General features: G+C 56.6%; 1 protein-coding gene across 1 annotated transcript; it reads right to left on the reverse strand.

The window, feature by feature from the left end:
- Positions 1 to 1,323: 1,323 nt before the first annotated feature.
- LOC309596403 (LON peptidase N-terminal domain and RING finger protein 1-like) lies at positions 1,324 to 16,954 on the reverse strand. The gene is made up of 12 exons (XM_082324581.1): positions 16,453 to 16,954; positions 12,721 to 12,839; positions 11,932 to 12,054; positions 11,035 to 11,163; positions 10,152 to 10,287; positions 9,266 to 9,359; positions 7,489 to 7,603; positions 6,721 to 6,842; positions 6,138 to 6,296; positions 5,064 to 5,226; positions 4,831 to 4,977; positions 1,324 to 3,710 (listed from the first exon to the last, which is right to left on the reverse strand). Exons 1-12 carry the CDS (start codon positions 16,841 to 16,843, stop codon positions 3,513 to 3,515), a joined length of 1,896 nt encoding a protein of 631 aa, XP_082180707.1. The 5' UTR covers positions 16,844 to 16,954; the 3' UTR covers positions 1,324 to 3,512.
- Between the last annotated feature and the right edge of the window lie 3,086 nt (positions 16,955 to 20,040).

The raw sequence follows: 20,040 nt of genomic DNA on the forward strand, positions 1-20,040 counted from the left end.
CCCAACTGCCCCAGTCCCCTGCTCCAGTTCCAAGAGGGCAAACAAGACCTTGCTGGCCGGAGTGGAGAAAGGATCTCCCAGGACAGACCCTGTGCACCGGGGAAAGAGGAGGTGGCCTCAAGTGACACACTGCACCGGTCCCCAGCTTCACTTCTGTGCTGATGCAGAGCTCGGGGCAGCCCAGCCCTACTCGCTGTGCAGGGCCAGGGCTGAGAGTGGGGCTGCTTTTGGGGCTGGGGGTGAGGAAAGCATGGCCAAGGCTCTGGCAGCAGCCGATGCTGCACAACCCCACCGCTCTGCCTTCCTCCTCGCCCGCACTCAGCCTCTTCCTGACACCTAGTGGGAGCAGGGCGACATGGCAAAGGGATCCGGTGCCAGCTCCAGACTCCTGGACATACAGACACCCACTAGCTGCCCAGACGGGCGCAAGGCCTGGGCTGCTGGAGCCACCAAAGGGGCTGGCATCAGCCCTGGCACACAGCTGGGCTTCACCAGGGCACAGCTGTTTCTGTAGAGAATTTCTGGGGGGTGAAATTCAAGGTATAATTCCTCATGGAACCAGTTGCTAATGGCCTGGCAGAGACCCTGCTCTGAGGCATGGGACCTTTTTAGGGTTGTCCACCATCTCAGACCACTTGAGCCCTCTGCCTCTCTTCTACAGTTGTTCCAGGTTCCCAGGCAGGGTGCAAAGCAGAGCTGGGCAGAGGAATTTCCTTCTTGCCCTTGGTTTTGGATGGCACATTTGGGACGTAGAAGAGGTGAGGTGAGAGCAAGAGACAGGTGAGAGCTGTCCCAGCAAGCCATCCCTGTGCTTGGGGTTAAAGACTGTCCCCTCTCCATCCAGGGCCACCCTCTCATTTTAGATCCCTCCCTGGATTGTCACTCATCCCTACTGCCAGCTGCCAAAAGCAAACCTGCTCCCCGCTCACAGCCCTCTGCCCATGGTTGCAAAGGGGGGACAGGGACAGATGCTCCCCACAGCATTCGAGGGACAGACACTCTCCAGGGTCATCCCACACCGGTCAGCATCTCTACCAGACTGGTCTCCTGCTTCCCATCCTCCCCCAAAGCCTTTAGCTGTGATGACAGGCAGGAGCTGGTCCTTCCTGCCTTGTTTCACATGCTCACTTTCTGCGAGCAAAACCACCTTATTTTTTTCTCTTGTTGCCATCTACCTTCGCTGGACTGTGTTCACTGTGTCTATCTAACCTGCTGTCTGAAGGCCAGGGTGTCACCTCTCCACGCAGCCCCAAATCTCCCTGGTGATGCCCAAGCACTTTCATCAATGAGCGGCTAAAAGTTAAACACCAGCAACAAAACAACAACAACAAAAAAGGTCTTTATTTCAATGACCAGGAAGAAAATTTAATTCAATGACCAAAGATGCTAATACAAACCCCAAAGGCGCTCCAAGCAAACCGGAGAGATTTGCACGAGTCCCTTCCCAAAGCAGCCAGGCAGACGGGGCGCTGGTCTCCAGTTCTCCCCCAGCATGGACGTGGTGCAGACCCATGCTTCTCCCCTGCATCCCCCCATGCCACCCCCTTGCTAGAGGGACCTGCAGTGGCCCAGGGAGCTCCCACACCTGGGGAACAGGCAAATTGGGGGGTAGGTGAGGGGCTCGGGGCAGGGGGGGTCACTGAGTGAGCTCACATTGACTCTGCGGAAAAGAAAGGCACTTCCCAAACTTCAGTGGCATCGTGCCACCTGCACACACCTGCCCCGGGACTGCAAGTCATCCCTCCATCACCTACCCCTGCCCACCCCGATCCGACGTCCCGAGGATATAGCCCCTTGGGGGAGTCACGGTGCCCCAGAGACAGCAGCAAAGTGGGGAAGGACATGGCTCAAAGGTAGAAAAGTTGTGCTGAGCCACCCTGCACTCACTATGGTCCCTGGGGAGCAAGACCTCAGCTCCCCCTGACTGTCACTCCAGGGAGGCACTTTGCTGGAGAGGAGAGACCGAGATCTCTAGCTCCTGGAGAGAGCAGGATGGGGAAAGGTGGTGGCCCTGGCCAGGGACCTCTCCAGAGATGTGTCCAGAGCCTCCTGCCCCGGGCTGAGCCCAGCAACACGTGCAGTAAGGAGCACTGTAGCCCCAGCCTGATGTTCTCTCCCACACACCCCCAACAGCCCCCTGAGCCCCCAGATGGGGTGCAGGGCCTTTGAGAAAAGCAGGGATAAAATTCTGGAACAATGTTAATCCAGCGACTAAGTGGATGTCACTCCTAAAATTCAACTCAAAGCCACTGAAATTATGGATGGGAGACAAAAATCCCAAACCTTCAGGATTTCCATGGAGGAAAGCCTGGTCTGTCCAGGGGAATAGTCTTTTCCCTGTGTTTAGAGACAAGCAGCAGCCAGGCACTTGCAGACAGGCACTTGCTCCCCTGACATGGGGCTCACAGCCTCGGTCTCCGGTCCTACCTGCTCCCCCCCTCTCCAGAGGTTCGGCTCCCTGTGACTTCACTTTGTGCTCTTTGGGGGATCCTGAACTGTTCTGGGTCCCAAGTGCAAGGATCCAGCCTCAGCTCAGATCCCTATTTTCTCCTGAGGAGACAGAAAGTTCACAAGAAATGCCAAACATGGGAAAATTGCACTAGTCAAGGAGCAGAAAGTCTCCATCAGCGCCTTCCAGGTCCCAAGTCCGACCCTGCAACCTGAACCCAGCCAGGCTCAGAACAGCAGCCTTTGGGTGGGGGGAAAAGCACCAACGCTGCCCAATCCCCCCCTTCCCACAGCACTTCACGGCAGTGGAGCTGGCAGTCGGGAAAGCGGCCGGCAGCCTCCAGCATGGGTCCAGCCCGGGCAAGTGGCCGGCGAGCTCGGCACAGCAAACACAGCAAAGCACCGAGCAGAGCGGTGGGAAGGGGATGTCCGGACCCAGTCGCATTCGGAGAGGAGCATCTCCTCACCATGTGGCCATGGAGGTGGTTGGGAGCAGGACCATGAGTTTTAGATTGTTTAATTTAACCTTTCTTCTCATTCGAATAGAAATTAAGTCAAAGTCATAAGCAGAGGCAGAGCCGTCAGCTCCCAAGGCTGGGGGAAGCCATCAGGACGTCTCTGCCTCCCAGTGCCACTTCTCCCAAGCCTCTAAATCTGCTGCACACAGCAGGACCATTTACCAAAAACCCCTATGTTGTCCTTCAAAGCAGAAGAGCCAAAACCGAGGTGATCCCCGCACTCAGTCCTCTGCCCTAAGGAGAATCTCCCTTAGCACCAAAGCAGCTCAGCAGGTGATTTTGGTTCCCGAGACACAACCCAGATTGCCATCCTGGTCCCCCCTCTGGCGGCACAGCACGGCTGTGTCACCGAGCAGCTCCCAGAGGCGGCACAGCCGGTGTAGTGTCACTGCTGGTGCGGCACTGGCCCCACCGAGCCAGACAGAGGGTGCCCAGCTCATCGCTGAGTTCACTTTTGGAGGGTCTCAAACCACACGCAAAACCATGAAGCAACACATAGAGAAACCCGAGGGAGTGGAGGCCTCCCCTGCAGAGAGGCCGGGGGGCTCAGACGCGGCCCCGGGGGCTGTGCTCGGGCAGCGGGTGCCCGGCGGGGGGCTGCTGCAGCAGGGCAGTGAGGATGCGCTGCAGCTGGGTGAGGCGGGCACGCAGGGAGGTGGTGGAGAAGAGGTTCAGCTGGTAGGACGGGTCAAGGGGCAGGATGGAGATGAGCCACCAGCACCATGTCGGGCCGTCTGCTGAAGCCTGGAGGGGAGAGAGAGAGAGACCCCCACGTCAGGAACTGCAAGGTGAACCCAAGGCTTTTGGGCGGCATCGCGGATGGGAAACATTTGCTCTTGTCAAGACAGCAATGCCAGCTTTGGCTAAGGTGTTCCTCTAAACGGCCCTTTTGTCTGTCCAGGCTCAAAACTGCTGGATAAACTGATTTAATTTCCAGACAAGCATTCCCCAGGGAGTCTCCAGACACAGATGTAACCAGGAAAAAGTCTATACTAAAGAGACAAAGAAATATCTTGTGCATTTCCTTCTTTAAGGCAATGCTTTTTCTAAACCCAGGCCGAATTCTGTGTGGTTGATATCTTTTGGGGCATTTGCCCCAAAGACAAAGAGGCAAGGTGCAGGCCAGGCAGACACAACCGCTGGGCAGTGCTTTTGTAAACCGGCTTTTTTAAAACCTGAGCCAAACTGAGAGGGAAATGCTCGATTCAGCTGAAGGAGGATGAATCGTGTTGTAATTTTGAGCACAGCGTCGATGGGATTGCTGGCCAGGACAGCCTTAGCCTGGGACAAGCCAGCAAGAGCATACTTGTAACAGTCCCGGCAGGAAACACTTTCTTAAAGGAGTGAAAACTAAATTTTGGGCTTTTTTTTTCTCTCCAGAATCTGAATTTCTTAGAGCAACTTAATGAGCAAACTAGATCCTGCCCTGGTAGCTATTCTGGCCAGCTATGGCTGTCTCAAAGAAACACAATGAGAAAGGAGATCGCAGACTGGCTGAGCTGTGGGGTTCGTTTCTTTGCCCATTTGGGTTTTTGTTTTTTTCCCAAGTGTTTTCAAATCCAGGCAGTTCAGTTTCTTGGTCACCATTTAGGAAAAGAGGCCAGGAAAGTTTTTAAAACTCATTGCTCAGTTTCCAAGAACAGTTTAAAAAAGAAACAGTAAACAGTTTTAACAAACAAGACCTACCATATCTCGGAGTGAGAGATGCCATAACTGGTAACGGGAGTGAAAAACAAGGTTTGTTTTGCTCATCTTGGGGGGGAGGTGAGCAGGGAAGCAGGGTGGTCAGCACAGGAACGGCGCTGCTTCAGGGCCTCTCTTGGTACCCTCTCTATTTAGAGCATCCCTTCCCTCGGGGCGTTACCTGGATGTCCTCTTCCTTCGCCGGCAAGGGTCCATGCTGCATCAAAATGTGCCTGGAGGCAAGGTCTCCGTGCTCACAAAACCGCTGAGCCAAGCGGTAGGTGCTTTCGTGCAGGCACTGCAGCTCCTGCAGCTCCTCCCCGGCCACCTGCATGGAGGGAAGAGGGATGCAGGTGTCCATGGGGAGGCTCTGTCCCACCGCAGCAGGGGCTCTTGCCCTGGCCCTGCCCTCACCTTCTTGTCCTCCAGGTACTCGATGTCGGCAGTGTTGTAGCCATCCCTGTGTCCGCGTCTCAGCACCCGGAACCGCCTCCTGCCGATGGTGTCCACCAAGGACCTCCCATCCGCCAGCAGCTCGATCTGCCGAATCTCCAGCATGCAGCCGTAGTCAGCAAAACTGGAGGGAGCCAGGGAGAGAAAAGAGGAGCTGAGCTGGGATACCAGTGGTGGGAGAGCTGCTTCTCCTGAAGGCACCACCTCCAAGGAGGAAAAGGCCCAGGAACACACTGTCTGGGAGGGGGCAAATTCAGAGATTCACTCAACTCTGTTGAGTTATCACTTGCTGCTAAAAGGGCAGGGAATAGCGAGCACACTGTCCACACTCCCTTGGATTTGCCTTACACCAAAATGACTTGGGTCCTCATACTGCCCTGATGTCCAGTGGTCCTGAAGACACCATCCATTGCAGAGCCATCCTCCCAAAGTCCAGAAAATGTTATTTATCTCATTTCACTTGAACAGGACTGGAGCACAGGGAGAATACATCATGTAAATACAGGTATTTAACAGTACTTGGGTTAGCAGCCTGGAGACTGAGCCCATCTGAGATCTGGAGGTGCCACCAGGAGCACAAGGATGGCCACACTGCACCAAACAAAAGCCCATTTAGCGCCGTGTCCTCTCGTAGCTTGTTAAGGACAGAGTATGAGAAATATGGCAATTTTAAAGTGCTCACTAAGAGGAGCCGGAGGACATGGCCAGGGAACCATGCAGCTCAGAGACATCCTGAGCCAGAAGCTGTTCCAAGACCGTCATATTTAACAGCCACCGCTGGCTCTGCCCAGCTCCAGCCCTGGCCCCATTCCTTGCCTGGCCGGTGCAATGCCAGAAGGCAGCGAGATCCCGTTTCACTCTGCTGTGTGGGGAACACACCAACTCCCTCCTGATTTTATCTGCAGAGTGCAGTGGGATAGGAAATTGCATCTTGTATCTCCTCTCCAAACTACTTGGGATTTTAGACATTTGGGCTGGGGCAGAGAGGGGCAAATCAGCCAAGGCAGAGGGAAGCTGCCTTGCCCAGGAGCTCACCTTTTCCCATTCTCGTATATACACATGCCGAACCTCCTCGTGCCAGTCTCCTGGCACCGCCGGATCATGAGGCGGTAGCGAGGTTCGAAGACGTGCAGAGGGCAGGCGATGCCTGGGAAGGACATCGTGCATACGAAGATGGGGATGTTCTTGGTCAGGCTGAGGGACAGGAGGAGAGACCACTATGAAACCTCCTGGAGCAAACCCCATCCCAAGGGCTCTGCATCAGCTGCTGCCCCAAACCAGATGTGTCCTTTACCCCAAGAAGTGATGCTCCGGTGCAGAGCAACATCAAAGCTTCTACTTGGCTCACCAAGAGCCCAAGGACAGATGCTGCCCACAAAACAGCTCCTTGGAGAGATGCTCCCTCATCCCCAGGTGCCCCATGGGGCACATCCATACCCACCCAGCACTGCTGTGATGTGGTCCTAGAAGCAGGACAGACACCACTTGAGCAGAACCAAGCCAGAGCAATGGTATGTGGTGTGGCCAGCCCCCTCGGAGCCCCTCCCGGCCCCCGTGCACACACACACACACACACACGCACGCATGCACACACGTGCTGGAGCAGGTCCCTGCTTACTTGGAGAGCTCTGCCATCTCAGCCTGGTGCAGCTCCCGGCGCTCGGCCACCTGTGCGGGGAAGGTGGCCAGCATGATGTCCTGCAGCAGCACGGTGGGGCTGTAGCTTCCAGCCTTCAGGTACTAAAAGAAATTAGACCCCGAAATAGGTTGAAGAAGAACACGAGGGGGAGCCCTGAGGCCATGCCAGGCTCTGAATCACGCTTACTTTTATTGGAGCTGAGAGTAATTTTAGATCAGAGAAAGTCAGGAATAAAACCTATCGGGGGATGTCGAGCCATCTAGCAGGACGGGATGTCAGCTCCACCGAGACCTCCAGACGCAGCTCAGAGCCGGGGCCCGTCCAACGCAGCATCCTGTCTCTGACAGTGATGCAGCCCTTGTATGACAACCTAATTTCTCTGATGGTCTCATCCAAGTCCCTTTTCATTAAAAATTAAATCAAATCTCCAGGCTAGCAGGTTTTCCACCCATTTCCATTTTTAAAAGTAATTAGCATTCGCTTCTTTCTCTCTCTCTCTCTCTCCCCCTCTCAGTCCTGTTTACAATCTCACTAAATCACTCTGGCATCTTGTGGAAATGAATCTCTTGGTCTTAATTATCAACTGTCTGGTCATTCCCATGTGAGTGGAGCTGACACCGCTGTGCCAGGGAGCTGCTAACATGCGAGCATCGCACCTTCCCACCCCAGCCCTGGGCACGCTGCTGGCAGCCGGAGCCGATCCTCGTCTCTCCCTTGGGCTCCCTCCCATGGGATGCGTGCCCTCACCTCTCTCAGGCTCTGTTTGCAGAGGGGGCAGTTGGGCCGGTGGTCCAGGCAGCGTTCGAGGCACTCCTTGCAGAAGGTGTGCCCACACGGCGTCGTCACCGGCTCGAAGAACATCCTGCAAAGGGACCAAAGTCAACGGACTGCAGAAAGCAACGCGGGGGAAGGAGGGCAGCTAAGCCTGCAGAGAGAGACTTAACAGAGCCTCTGTTCACAGGGCTGGGTGCCCTCAAAACTGTCATTCCCCAGGCCTGGCTCAGCACCCTGCTTTGGAAACCCTGGCTGGTCTCAGCCCCACAGCGGGGGGGTCCCCCAAAGCGCTCAGGGACTTGCAGAGGCCCAGGCTGGTGCTGCAAGGGTTGAGCAGGTCAGGGTGGGCAAAGCCGTGGGTGCAGCTTCTGGCTATCCCCAGCCTTGCACCTGCATCTTCCTTGAATCACCTTGCTGACAGCAAGCGATTTTGCTTCCAGCAGGAAAGCAGCATTCCCCATGTCCCCTCCACCATTTCAAGGGAAATCTGCTGCCGTCACCAGCTTTCTGCACTGAAGACAGTGATGCTGCAGGGATGTGACACCATGGAAAGCTATCTCATGCCATGTCTTCCAAGCCCTGGCAGCCCACGGCTATTAAGCTCACCTTCACTAAAGCTGTATTGGCTAAGCTTTGCTCATAACTCCTGTTAATTAAATGTAAGGGTTCCTAACTGGCTTATTCCTTTAATTAGAAGTCTGGGCTCAGACTGTTGGACTTGCACAATGATGTAAGATGAGAACTGTCCCAGGCCTCAGCACTGCTCCCCATCCCTGCGGGGTCCCTGCGGACCCCATCAGTACACAGATGGCACCCCTTGGTCCTGGCAGGGCTGTGGTTCCTCAGACACCCACAGTGATATGTAGCCCAAAAGGCAGCGACGGGAAAGTGCCTCCTTCTCCCCTGCTCCCAGAGCAGAGCTGGCAGCAAGCACTCGGCTTGCTCACAGGTAGCTCCAGGATCAGAAATGAAGTGAAGGTCTCAGGAAAGCCCTGCTCAGCACTGAGCCCTGACTGCTCCTGAACATTATGTTTCCCTGCTCTCAGAAGAGACCTAAATTCGCCTAATTCAGATCAGATACAGTGTTGATCTCTCTCCCCTGTGTCATTCCCCCATGCCATGCTCAGACCCGGAAAAAGCTGCCATACAGGAGACCTTGACCGTCTTGCACGTCCGGCTGTGCAACACCCAGCCCTCTGCCAGCAGCCGCTTGCACAACTGCTCAAGGTCCTGGGACACGCCAGAAAGAACAGCCTGGTTTCAGCATGCCCTGTGGCAGCACCCAGCCCTTCCCCGGCCCTGAGTCAGAAGTGGGACACGGGCTCTACCTGGTCCCCTCTTCCATCTCTGGGCAGAGAGCTCAGAAATGCTCCCCTCTGTGTTTGCAATACCCCTGTTGCTGATGGTATTTCCCTGGGGCAGCACCTCCCTGTTCCAGCCTGCAGTTACAAAGGGCAACCACCACTTTCAGTCTTTGACCCCACTGAACATCCCCACCTCCGCTCCAATGTCCCAAGCGATGCCTAACGATGCTGCGCCCTGAGACAGGGCAATCTGAGCTCTTAAAGCCTGGCAGGGCAAAGCATGCTCCTGTCCTCCCCTCTCATCTGTTCTCTCTACTGAAACCTGTGTTTCGGCAGTACTGGGGACTGAGTTTGCTATTAAGATATGAAGAAAGATCCACACCAGGAAAGAAAACCCATCAGGTGCTAATTCTTCATCCTAAAAGCTCTCCCACCAGAGAACTCACCGTATGCAGAGGGAACACTCCAAGTCAGATATGCTCAGCAGCTCCCTGAGGCATATCTGGGTACACTTTGCTGCTGCTGTTTCCTCTTCGTTATCTAGTGGCAAAAGAGAAGGAAAGAGGAGACAACCCCCCATTTCAATACTGAAAATTAATCTTTGCTTTCTGACCTTGTTCTGAGGTGTAAGTAGTTAATTGCTACACAAAGTGCTTTGAAGGTTAAAACAAAACCGCTAGGAAATGTGACATAAACCCCACTATAAACCCAGCCGTGTTCATCCAGAGCTTCTCCATCAGTGGGTCTCATGGTACTTGGTAGAGGAAGGTGGTATCTCCCTACCTCCTTTTGCAGGCAGGGAAACTGAGGCACTGAGAGGTGAAGGGGCCTACGAAGCTCCCAGATGGAGGGCTCTGGAGACCTGCCACAGGGCATCATCACTGCTTTATGCAAACCTACATATGTGGAAGCCACCTGGCTGGATGCTGATGGCAATTAATGCCAACGGAGGTGCAGCTTCCCCCAGCACATGACACGCTGCGTCCCTCGCAAGGGAATTTAAGTTCTGATCTAAACCCCATGGGAACCAAGGGAAGCCTCTCCCCAGCTCCACACAGGGAACAAGCGATGTCTGGCTTCGGCAAGAACTTTTCACCAAGTGACACCCAAAGGTTTGGTGTACTTTCACCACCTCAACATGGGAAGATCGGATCCTCCTCACATGCATGAGAAGCAGCAAATGTGCTGGCCAGAGCTGCCCCATCGGTTGCCCCTGAGATCTCTGCTCGCTGAGCTGGCACACAGCGCAAAAACTAAGTTTTCAGTGCCAAAATGGATTTTAAACAAGTATTTTGCATGAGATGTGATTTTGGTACCTTTGACGACACTCACCTACTAACCGCTGGCCCTGTCTCTCTGCCGAAGTCTCCGGTTCCTGACGTCGCCCCAGCTGGGAAAGCGTGGCTGTGCCCTGGCCGTGCTCAGACCCAGCATCCCCTTGGCCATCCACTGGCTCTCCCTCCTGATCCTAGACACAGCAAAGATTAAATCAAGCCTCAAACCTCTCCTCCTTTTGAATACACTGCCCCATCCACCCCACCGAGCCCGATGGCACCGGGAGTCTTTCCAGCGTGTTGGTGTATACTAACACCTTGCATCTGCGGGACAGCAGGAGAGCATGGCCTTCCCAGGCACCCCTGCTCATCTCATGGTTAAAACATGGGTTTACTCTTTCCAGATGTACCACCTGGTATTTGGGTGCATCTGAGCCCATTTCCTCTTGATTTCCACCTCTCTCCAAACCTGCCAAATTAATCTATAGAAGGCAAAGAGCAAAAGATGAGCTTTCCTTAATAGCTGCTAATGGTCTGAACTGTTCTCAAATGTGGTTTTTGGATGAAAAAAAAACATTCAAACTGATATTTTCTTTTTTTTTTTGTGCTGAATGTAGTGTGACTTCAGTGTTTTAAACACAATGAAAGTCTAAAATCTTACCAGAAGTATTGCAGAATAAAACTGGGAGAGGAATGGAGACAGAAAGAGCCTCTTCTGTTTCCACAGCCTCCGCAGCATCAGCTCGATGGTGTCTTTGCTCTCCCGCCCTGCACTACCTGCAGCTTCTCATCCCAGCACACAACCACGTGCACATGGTTATGGTCCTGCAGAGTCTCCCCTTATCACACCTCCTTTCCCATCATCAGAAAACCCCAATTTGGGATGAACTAGAGGGACATTAAGTCCCATCGCAGACTCAGATCATTGGAGGCTCTCTCACCTGATCTTGTGCGGAAGACGGGAGCTCAGGGCTCCCTCCATCGACCTGGGGACAAGTCAAGCCCAGGTGAGCATCACCCAGGCATGCAGTAGCCGTGCGTGGCTGAGGAGCATCCTCCTGTGCAAGGATCTGCAAGGAGAAAGAGGGGCTCAGGGGGTGCTGGGAGAAGGAGACAGGGAGGTGGGTGGGCTGCCAGGCTCCCTCCTTCCCCAAAGCGGCTTCTTGCTCGCCACAGGGCACGTTGGGGTTACTTATTTCAGTGCTGGCTGAGCTCTCCATCAAAAAAATGCCTTAGCAGCACGTAAGGAAGAAAGCAGCAGGAGGCAGCAAACAAAATGGTGTATTTTAAGGGGTGGGACCCATGTTCTCCATCACCCACAAAGAGGAGGAAGGGAGTGAGCTGTGGAGGGTATGAGGTCATTTGCCATTTCCCTGCCCTTTCCCTCCTGGAGGGCAAGTGTCCATTCATGGCATGAAGTCCCCATGCTGGGGGACACTGCTGGAGGCCCCACCAGTGACGGTGATTTTGGTACACAGGTGGGTGCTGGCCTGAAATCATCTGCAGAAAAGACATTGACTCTCCAGTGGCAGCTTTCAGCTGGCTGCTTTGCCTTGGGTGACTACTGATGCTGCCTCGAAGCCCACCTCATGCCATGTCAGCATCTAAACCCTGCAAAACCTGAGACTTGAAGATACGGACTGAGGAAGGGGAGTTTTCTTCATGGGTGAACCTGCATCGGAGCGATGGGAAGGCTCTTGGACCAGGACCCGACTTCACTTGATCCCAGTGCTGGCCAGAGCAGCACGATCGTGATGGACGCGAGTCCTTCAGAGGACAAGGGCATCTCCCTGTGTGATGTGAGGGCACAGGACCCCGCCACGGTACGGCCCACGCACCTTCTCCATCTCTCTCCGAGCAGGGTGGAAATGGGGACTGAGCGTCAGGCAGTGCTCCCACACCAGCAGGGCTTCGGCTCTCTGTCCCATCTCCAGAAGCACCTTCCCTTTCCTGAAGAAGCCCTGCAGAGCAGAAAAACCTGCAGTAACTACGAGACAGTGACCAGCTGAGCACATGCCCCTTCAGCTCCCATGCGAGCCCTGAGGGAATCTCCCTCCAGCCTCCTGCCTGCTCCCATCCCAGGCCAAAGCACCCGGACACGTCACTGCTCCCATGCTCAGACTTGTCCTTTTTGCCCACCAGGTCCACCCGCAGCCAGGTACCCATAAAACAGAACTCTTCCAAAATGCAGCAGTTGCAAAAGCCAAGCAAACAAACCCCACTGAGACCTAGAGAAGGAGTCAAGGGCTTCTGCCTTTGAAGCTGGAAAACTATTGCCAACGAGTGCTTCACAAATCAGCAAGCGAGCTCCCAGGGCTGATTTCTTCAAGGGCAGCTCAGCCTCTGGCCAACACATCCCCAAGCCACCAGCTGCGATCCTGCGCACCAGCAGGGCTACGTGCCCTCACCGCCTGCACGCCAGCAAGGACGGACACGGCGCCAGACCGCTCCCATCAGTGCAACGCAGCACTTGCAGCCTGGATTTGCAACTTAATGGGTTTGGCAAGTGTACTTCTGAGCAGGATGAATCCAATGGCTAGGAGAATTCAGAAAAGGAGGAAACCACTCCCATACAGTAAGATTTGGCTCCAAGCACAGCCAGCCGATGAGGCCTCCCCTCTGCTCACCTCATGCTCTCCAGGCTCAGCCTTGCACACAGCATCCAGGTCCTCCAGTGCCTGCGGGTGCTGCCCCAGCGCCATGAACACCTCTGCCTGGCACAGCCGCAGGGAGCTGGCGTCCGGGGCTGGAAAGAGAAAGGTCGTCACTCGTGTGATGAGTCTGTGCGCGGTGAGGCAGCGGGGCTGGATGAGGCCAGGGAGACCCTGCCATGGCAGGACAGCCCCTGCGCTGCTGCCCGCATTGAGCACAGCCAGCTCCTGTGCTCCCCTTTGGCAGGAGTTGCTGGCCTCCTAAGTCTCAGGAAGGAAGTTATTTTCCCTAAATATCTGGTTTTAAATTCTCTGAGGCTCTTCCCTTTGTTTTTCCCTATCTGCCCCGAATGCCCTCAGCCAAGATGCCCCACCACTGCCTTGGGGCTCAGTCACACTGGGATCTGGGCTCTCATCCATCCTTTTGGGATGCAGCAAAAAGGCTGTACCATACCTGCGCTCCCTATGGGGGCTGTTGCCATGGGAGGCTCTGTGATGTGATTCACCCAGCAGAGCCACAATAACACGTTACCAAACGAGCCTGCAGCTGCAGAGACCTGCGATCCCAAAACACCAGGGAGCCTCCCAGACCCACCTGGCTGCCACCGCTCTCCGGGAGCAGAGGGGAAACCAGGAGGGGTGCAAGGATCTGCCCCCACCACATGACTTGGGGTTTCCAAGTATGAGAAAAGGCTGAGATTTCCCAAAATGGAGGAAAGGAACTGAGCATCCAGCTCCTCATCAGCGAGATGTCACTGATGGGATCTCAGTGGCAGAGGGGACACAGCTCCCGCAGGGCCATGACACCCCAAGCATCACGGTGCTGGGTGCCCCGCGTGCTCCTGCCTGCTCCTAAATAACAGGCAGTGAGACCCTCTTCTCTCCTGCCTCAGGGAAGCCCCATAAAGCCCTTCCTTTCTACCAGCATTGCCAGCAGGGGAACCGGGCTGGAGGATGTCAGGGAGTATGAGTGAGCAGCACCCCGAAAGCGCACACAGTGCAGCTCACAGAGCAGCCAGGTGTGGTTACGTTTGTGGGTTTGAACCGTGGAGGATTCCCAGACCCACCCCGTTATATCACAGCCTGCCGCAGAGGTGACCTACATCCATCGCACTGCTGCCTTTCCAGCTAAGGCAACGGGTCCGTGCACCCAGCCCTGGGTCCCACCCCCAGTGCTGACCATCACCAGCAGGACGCTGCCTCTGAGGCCAAATCTGCATTATAAATTAGGCACCATTTGCAGGCACTGGCACTGCCTTTACTGTGGTAGCACCGCCTTCCTGAAGGGCCAGCAGCTCCTACCGGGGCCAGCTGGGTCTAGGGGGCTGTGCAGCAGCTGGCCAGTGGTCATTGGGAGACATCGTGGCTGATGATGTCTCCTGCACTTCCAGCCCTGGCAGCCTTTCCTCCTGCTCCGGGTCAAACACAGCACTGATGCAGCTCTGCCAGCAAACTGCAGGTCTGCCCGCACCCCTGCCTGCCTCCACTGTCACCATGCCCAGGCGCCCACCGATCTTCCCAGGTGCCCATCACTTCTTATCATGGAGGAGGAAGCTCTGCCATGGCTATCGCCTACTTTTGTCCCCGTGCCCAGCGCAGAGCACAGGCAGACCTTGCTCTCTGCCTGGGGCTCAAGGTGCCACCGCAACCTGGAGAGCAGCAGAGAGCCCGGCCCCAGCCACTCCTGCACCAAGGCTGCACTGGCCACGCTGACCTGTGCAGAGCAACACCTGATCCCTCGGAGCTTATTTTCATTTATAATGCTAGCCAGGACCTTAGGGCTCCAGTCAGGAAGCGTGGGAACTTGCTGCTCAGTACCCCGTCCCGCAAGCACGCATTCAGAGACAAAATATTCCAGCCCAAGTAGAGATGAACAAATGGGTACAAAGCCTAGAGGCTCATTTTCCTTGTGGGCAAACCCATTTGAACATTCGCACAGCCTGGCAATAAAGTGACTGATTTGGTGAAAACAAGATGTGTAAAATGGGGCTATGAATTCTGCATTTCTCTTCTGCTGCAGCTATTCTTGATCTATGATATCATTAGACATTAGGGACGTAAGCCAGCTGGCGGCCCCGGCAGCTGATGAGTGACTGATAGTGCTCCCCAGCCTCCCGCCTCCACGCATGACGGGAGGCCTCCGGTGTTACACGTTACGGTGCATTTTTTTTGTTCACTTAGAAAAACAGAAGATAAAAAGTTGACTATTTTTTCTCAAGCAAAGAGAGCGGCTCTGCGGGCTGTGCTGAGCAGGGCACTGCAAACTGGCCCATCGTGCCACACCGAACCACAAAAAAACCCCATTCTCGTGGGTTGAACATTTATCAGTGGTTATGTTTGAAAGCAAAGGGGACCGTGTAAGAAGTTGTGCAGCCTGAAAGCAGGCTGCAGGAGTTGGAAAACACGTCCTGAAAGCACCACCCACACGGCTGAGCCTGAGCAGCACCAGCAAGGGCAGGTTTACAAGAGCTGCGGCTGCTGTGACTGCAATTTCCTCATTGCCCTAAGCCGGACTTCCCCTGTCCTTCAGGGAACGGAGCACGCAGGGAAGGCTGAGGACAGAGCTTGCAACGTTTCCTTTTTATACTCGCAGAGGCTTTTTAAAAAGAGATATATAATTGCACACTCCAGTCAAAGTCTGGCAATAAGGCAAACAGTACTAGAGAACCGTGCATGTGCATTTGCGTTGAAGGACGGGTGTGCAGGGTACGAGACGGACGCCTCAGGAGGTTGCATAAAGGGACCTGCTTTCTGCTGCCAACACCAGGATCGGCCAGCCCGCTCAGCCCTTTGGTTCCAGGCATACCCTGAACCTCTGGCACTTGTCTCGCAGCGGGCGATGAATAAGTGTCTGCGCCGCGGGAGGAGAGCTGACTGCTGTCATAGAAACGCCGGTGGAGAAAGGACCTTCTGCCTCCGCCATCCCAACCCCCTGCTCCAATTACATTGTATAACCCCTTTTATTTAAGCATTACTTTCCAAGAAATCCACTTACAGCCACACATTAAAGTAGATCAATCCCTCTGGGCCCGATCCTGACCCTGCAGGCAAATGTTTTGCAGGAGCCGGTTGCAGAAGGGGGCCGGGGCGGGGGGACACACGACACCCTGCCCTGCGCCGTAGGGCTGGCGCAGGAGCTCGGCCAAGGCTGTGTCCTCGCCAGGCTCTGGGGGTAAGGACGTGTCTGTCCCAGACTGGAAAAGTCCCAACCACTTTACATAATAGTCACCCCCGGGCAGAGCTCTTCCTCTGACACTGAAATATTGCCGGACGGCAAGATCTAAGAAGCTGTTTGCAGCTCTTTCCCCTCCAGCCACTCGCTAATGCCAGAAGCATGTGGCCGAGAGGACACAGGCCCGCTCATCCCTTGCGGCTGGGATGAGCAGCGGGGCTTGCCCGGCCACCCGCCCCCTCCCCTCACCCCGGGACACCTGCGGACATGGGAGAAATGCCCAGCACCTGGATCCCCCCTCCCCATCCCCACCAGCCCTGCCTTTCCGACGCTTCCAGCTTCCCAGGTGTCCCAGCTCTGGACCGTGCGAGCTCGGAGGGCACCGCGGTGCTGGGACAAAGTGACCCACGTTGGTACCCACCTGCTCCGACAGCACAGCCTGCGCATCCTCATCTCAGCGGTAGGGCTGGCCCCTCGCACCCAGCATCCGCACCCCCAGCCTGCCTCGCCAGCCCCTCGGGCCCGGTGATGCTTACCCAGCTCGACCCCTTTCTGAGCCATCCTCAGCGCTTCCCGCGTGTCCCCACGGGTGAGACAGTCCCGGACACGGGCTGCCAGCCAGGCCAGCCGGCTCTCCAGCTCCACGCATTTCTCCAGGAGGCCGCAGAGCACCACGTTGCACCTCGCCGACCCGACGCCCAGCAGCTTCAGCCTCTCCTGGCAGAGGGGGCAGCGGGAGGGCACGGCCCCCCCGAGGCACGACTTGCAGAACGAGTGACCGCAGGACACGGTCACCGGCTCCCAGAGGAGGAGGAGGCAGGAGGGGCAGCGCAGCATGTCCAGGTCCCCGCTCCCGGGGCCGAGGGGCTGCCGGTCGGGGCTCCCCCCCCGGGGTGGGGAGGACGGGCTGGGGGGGCCGCGGCTCATCGCAGCAGTTGCAGCCGACGAGGGGGAGCTGCCCCTAGGGCCAGCGGTGCCCGCACAGCCCGGTCGCCGCCGGGTCCCCGCGCGTTGCCCCGCTCCGCCCGGTTCAGCCCATCCTCCCGGCGGCTCCCGCCCCGCCCGGCCCGGCCCGGCCCGGCGGAGGGCTGCGGCTCCCGGCACGGCGCGTCCCGCCGGGGCAGGACCCCCGCTCCCGCCCCGAGCCGTAGCCGGCGGGGGGCGCCGGGGCCGGGGCCGCGGGGGCCGCCATTGGCTGCCGCCGTCGCCGCGCTGCGCCGCCCCGCCCCGCCCCGGCCGCGTTTCGTAACGGAGCCGGCGGCACCGGGGGCGCCGCGGGGCGGGGGCGGGGCCGGGCGGGACGGGGGTGCCCCGGCGTGGGGTCGGCACGGGCCGCGGGGTGCTGGGGGCTCCGGTACCCATCCCCCGGAGCCGGGCCGCGGGGTGCTGGGGGCTCCGGTACCCATCCCCCGGAGCCGGGCCGCGGGGTGCTGGGGGCTCCGGTACCGATCCCCCGGAGCCGGGCCGCGGGGGTGCTGGGGGCTCCGGTACCGATCCCCCGGAGCCGGGCCGCGGGGTGCTGGGGGCTCCGGTGCCGATCCCCCGGAGCCGGGCCGCGGGGTGCTGGGGGCTCCGGTACCCATCCCCCGGAGCCGGGCCGCGGGGGTGCTGGGGGCTCCGGTACCCATCCCCCGGAGCCGGGCCGCGGGGTGCTGGGGGGCTGCGGAGCAGCCGGGGTGCGGGGTACAAGTGACTGCCGGGGGTACAGGAGCGCGGGGGTGCCGGAGGGCTCTCCAGAGCGGCTGGGGCGCAGGGTCCCCAGGGGGTCTGGGGCGCTCTGAAGCAGGAGTAGGGTGCAAAAGTGGTGGGGGGTGTTTTGGGGTGCCCCGGAGTAGGGCCAGGGCACTCTGGAGCCAGCCCATGGTGCGGGCTGCCTGGAGGATCTGGGGTGCTGCGGAGCAGGGCAGGGGCACAAGTCCTGGGGGGCACAGGGCGCTCCGGGAGGGAGCCAGGAGCGTGGGGTGCTCCAGAGCGGCTGGGGCACAGGATACCCGTGCTGCTTGGGGGGCTCAGGAGCAGCCCAGGGCGCAGGGTGCCTGAGCTAGCTGAGGCTCGCCAGGGCTCAGGAGTCTGGGGGACACCACAGGCCCCTTTGCAGACCCGACCATGCAGACCCGGCACGGCAGGATGTTTTGGGGGAAAGGGGTGTCCCTCCAGTGTAGATGGGAAACTGCATCTCCCCCAGATGCTCTGAACCAGTTCAGACCCTTTTTGGGGAAGGCCTCCTTCCCACTCACGGACCCCCAGGATGGGCTCTGTGTCCCAAGGGAGATGCATCCCCCCGCCACACAGCCATACAGTGAGGAGGCAGCAGCTCTTGCACAGCAGGTGCTGGGAAAAACAGCTGAAATCTGGCAGCCCTGGAGCTTAGTAGATCAGACTTTATATAAGGATGATGCACATTCCCCAAGGGCTCTTTTGTGTGGTCCCAAAAACAAACCAAACCCATGCATGCAGGGGAAGGGATGCTCAGGGAGGGAGCTCACCAGTAGGATGCGAGTGCTGGTGAAACCCATGCCCCACTAAGGGAGTGGCTGGCAGAGGTTTGGGCCGTGGAGCAGGTTTTGTTTCAAAATGTATTGTGATCACATTAAACAGCTCATGGAGTGGTTTTAAAAGCTCAGCAACTGAAGTATTTTATGTAGGCTTGGAAGGCTTTGCTGCTTGCTCCGTTATCTGTGGAAGTGGTCCTTTCAAGACTGGAGAAATCTCAGGCCCTGTTTAGCAGCACAGCCCCGAACACCTCCTGAGCGTGGCATTAGGGACAGCAGTCACCCCGGGAGTGTCGGGGGGCTGTCAGGGACTCTGCCCCACAGGGGACATTTTCCATGTTCCCCATCCACAGGATCAGTCTTTGGGTGCCCTCCCAGGGTAACCTGCCACATCACTTCCCCCATCGCCATTTCTCAAATGGTCGAGGCTCATTCACGCCAGACGCTTTCCTCTCATGATTTAGTTCTCGCCATGGCAAGTTTTTCCACCAAAACCTGGATACTCACTAGAACAAAAGATTGCACCAGGGAGTCCTCACCAGTCTTACCTCCAGATTACCCCTCAAGAAGGACGCGTTCATGGCTCCTGACCTGTGAAATGAGGGTGACTTTAGCTACCGTGGCCAGCTTTGCAGCGATGTGCTTCAAGAGTGCTCCCGTAACCTGTTTGTGCGGCTCAGCTTGGGAGCAGCAGCCTCCGCCACGGGGAGCCAGCGGCGGGTGAGGAGCATAGCATCTTTCATCGCCCCAGCCAGCTCCTCCGGCAGACACCGGGCTGTTTCCTGGGGCCTGTCGTGTTCTTTTCCTCACCTCCTGATTCACTCCACAACCATTCTCACATGTGTGGGCTCTCCAGTGCCTTGTAAGCGGCGAGGACATGCCGCTGCCTTTGCATAATGCAGTTAAAAATCAATCAAGCACGACACGCAAGTCCATTGGAAACCAGGCTTCATTAGCACCTGCGTAAGAACAATTTGTTTTCTTCTTTCCATCCAGAGCTGAGCTGGTTCTGAACTCCAAATGCTTTCTTTTGGCACTGGTGTATTTGCGCTGACTCAGTACATAACTGCAAGAAAAAAAATTTTAAAAAAGCTTTAAACGCTTAATGCTAACCATTCTGCTGGCCAGATGAGGACTTCACATTTTGCATAATGCAGAACAGATCACACTATGTTTAGGAACTATTTCCAAAGCACAATAGGATTTATTTTATAATTTTTTCTTTCACTTTAAAGGTAGGAAACAGCCCAGGGTCAGTGCAGGGTGAGGAATTCCAGGTGTTCCTGCAGGAGAAACCAGCTCCTCCGGCTCCCAGCCACAAGCACCGCTTGTGCTCCGGCTCGAGTACAGCCTCACTAATGTGGTCCAGGCTGCTGAGGGGCTGACATGAGGATCAGGGATTTCACACCTGCTATGTTTGCTCCTTTTTAGTGCATAAATATTTGTTGCAAACGTTGACATTTGATTTTGACACATTGGGGATTAAGGAGTGGCTCAGAGGTGACAGCACCTACCCAGTAGTGCCTTTTTTTTGTGCAGAGAGAAGAGACCTGTGCGCTCCTTAGGGCATCTTCAAAGGCACCAGAAGCACTTGCTAAACGGGAATATGCACCAGGAATGTCATGACCCCTT

Source organism: Platalea leucorodia (assembly GCF_965183815.1).
Source record: "Platalea leucorodia genome assembly, chromosome: 11".
Lineage (NCBI taxonomy): Eukaryota > Metazoa > Chordata > Aves > Pelecaniformes > Threskiornithidae > Platalea > Platalea leucorodia.

Bases quoted from the DNA above. Each gene is read 5' to 3' on its own strand.
- LOC309596403 (XM_082324581.1), bottom strand. From the start codon at position 16,843: ATGAGCCGCGGCCCCCCCAGCCCGTCCTCCCCACCCCGGGGGGGGAGC. The intron at 9,360-10,151 runs GTGAGTGTCGTC...TTTTGCCACTAG, and splicing joins ACAGGGCCAGCGGTTAGTAG to ATAACGAAGAGGAAACAGCA. The intron at 6,843-7,488 runs GTGAGGGCACGC...AATTTCTTTTAG, and splicing joins GCAAACAGAGCCTGAGAGAG to TACCTGAAGGCTGGAAGCTA.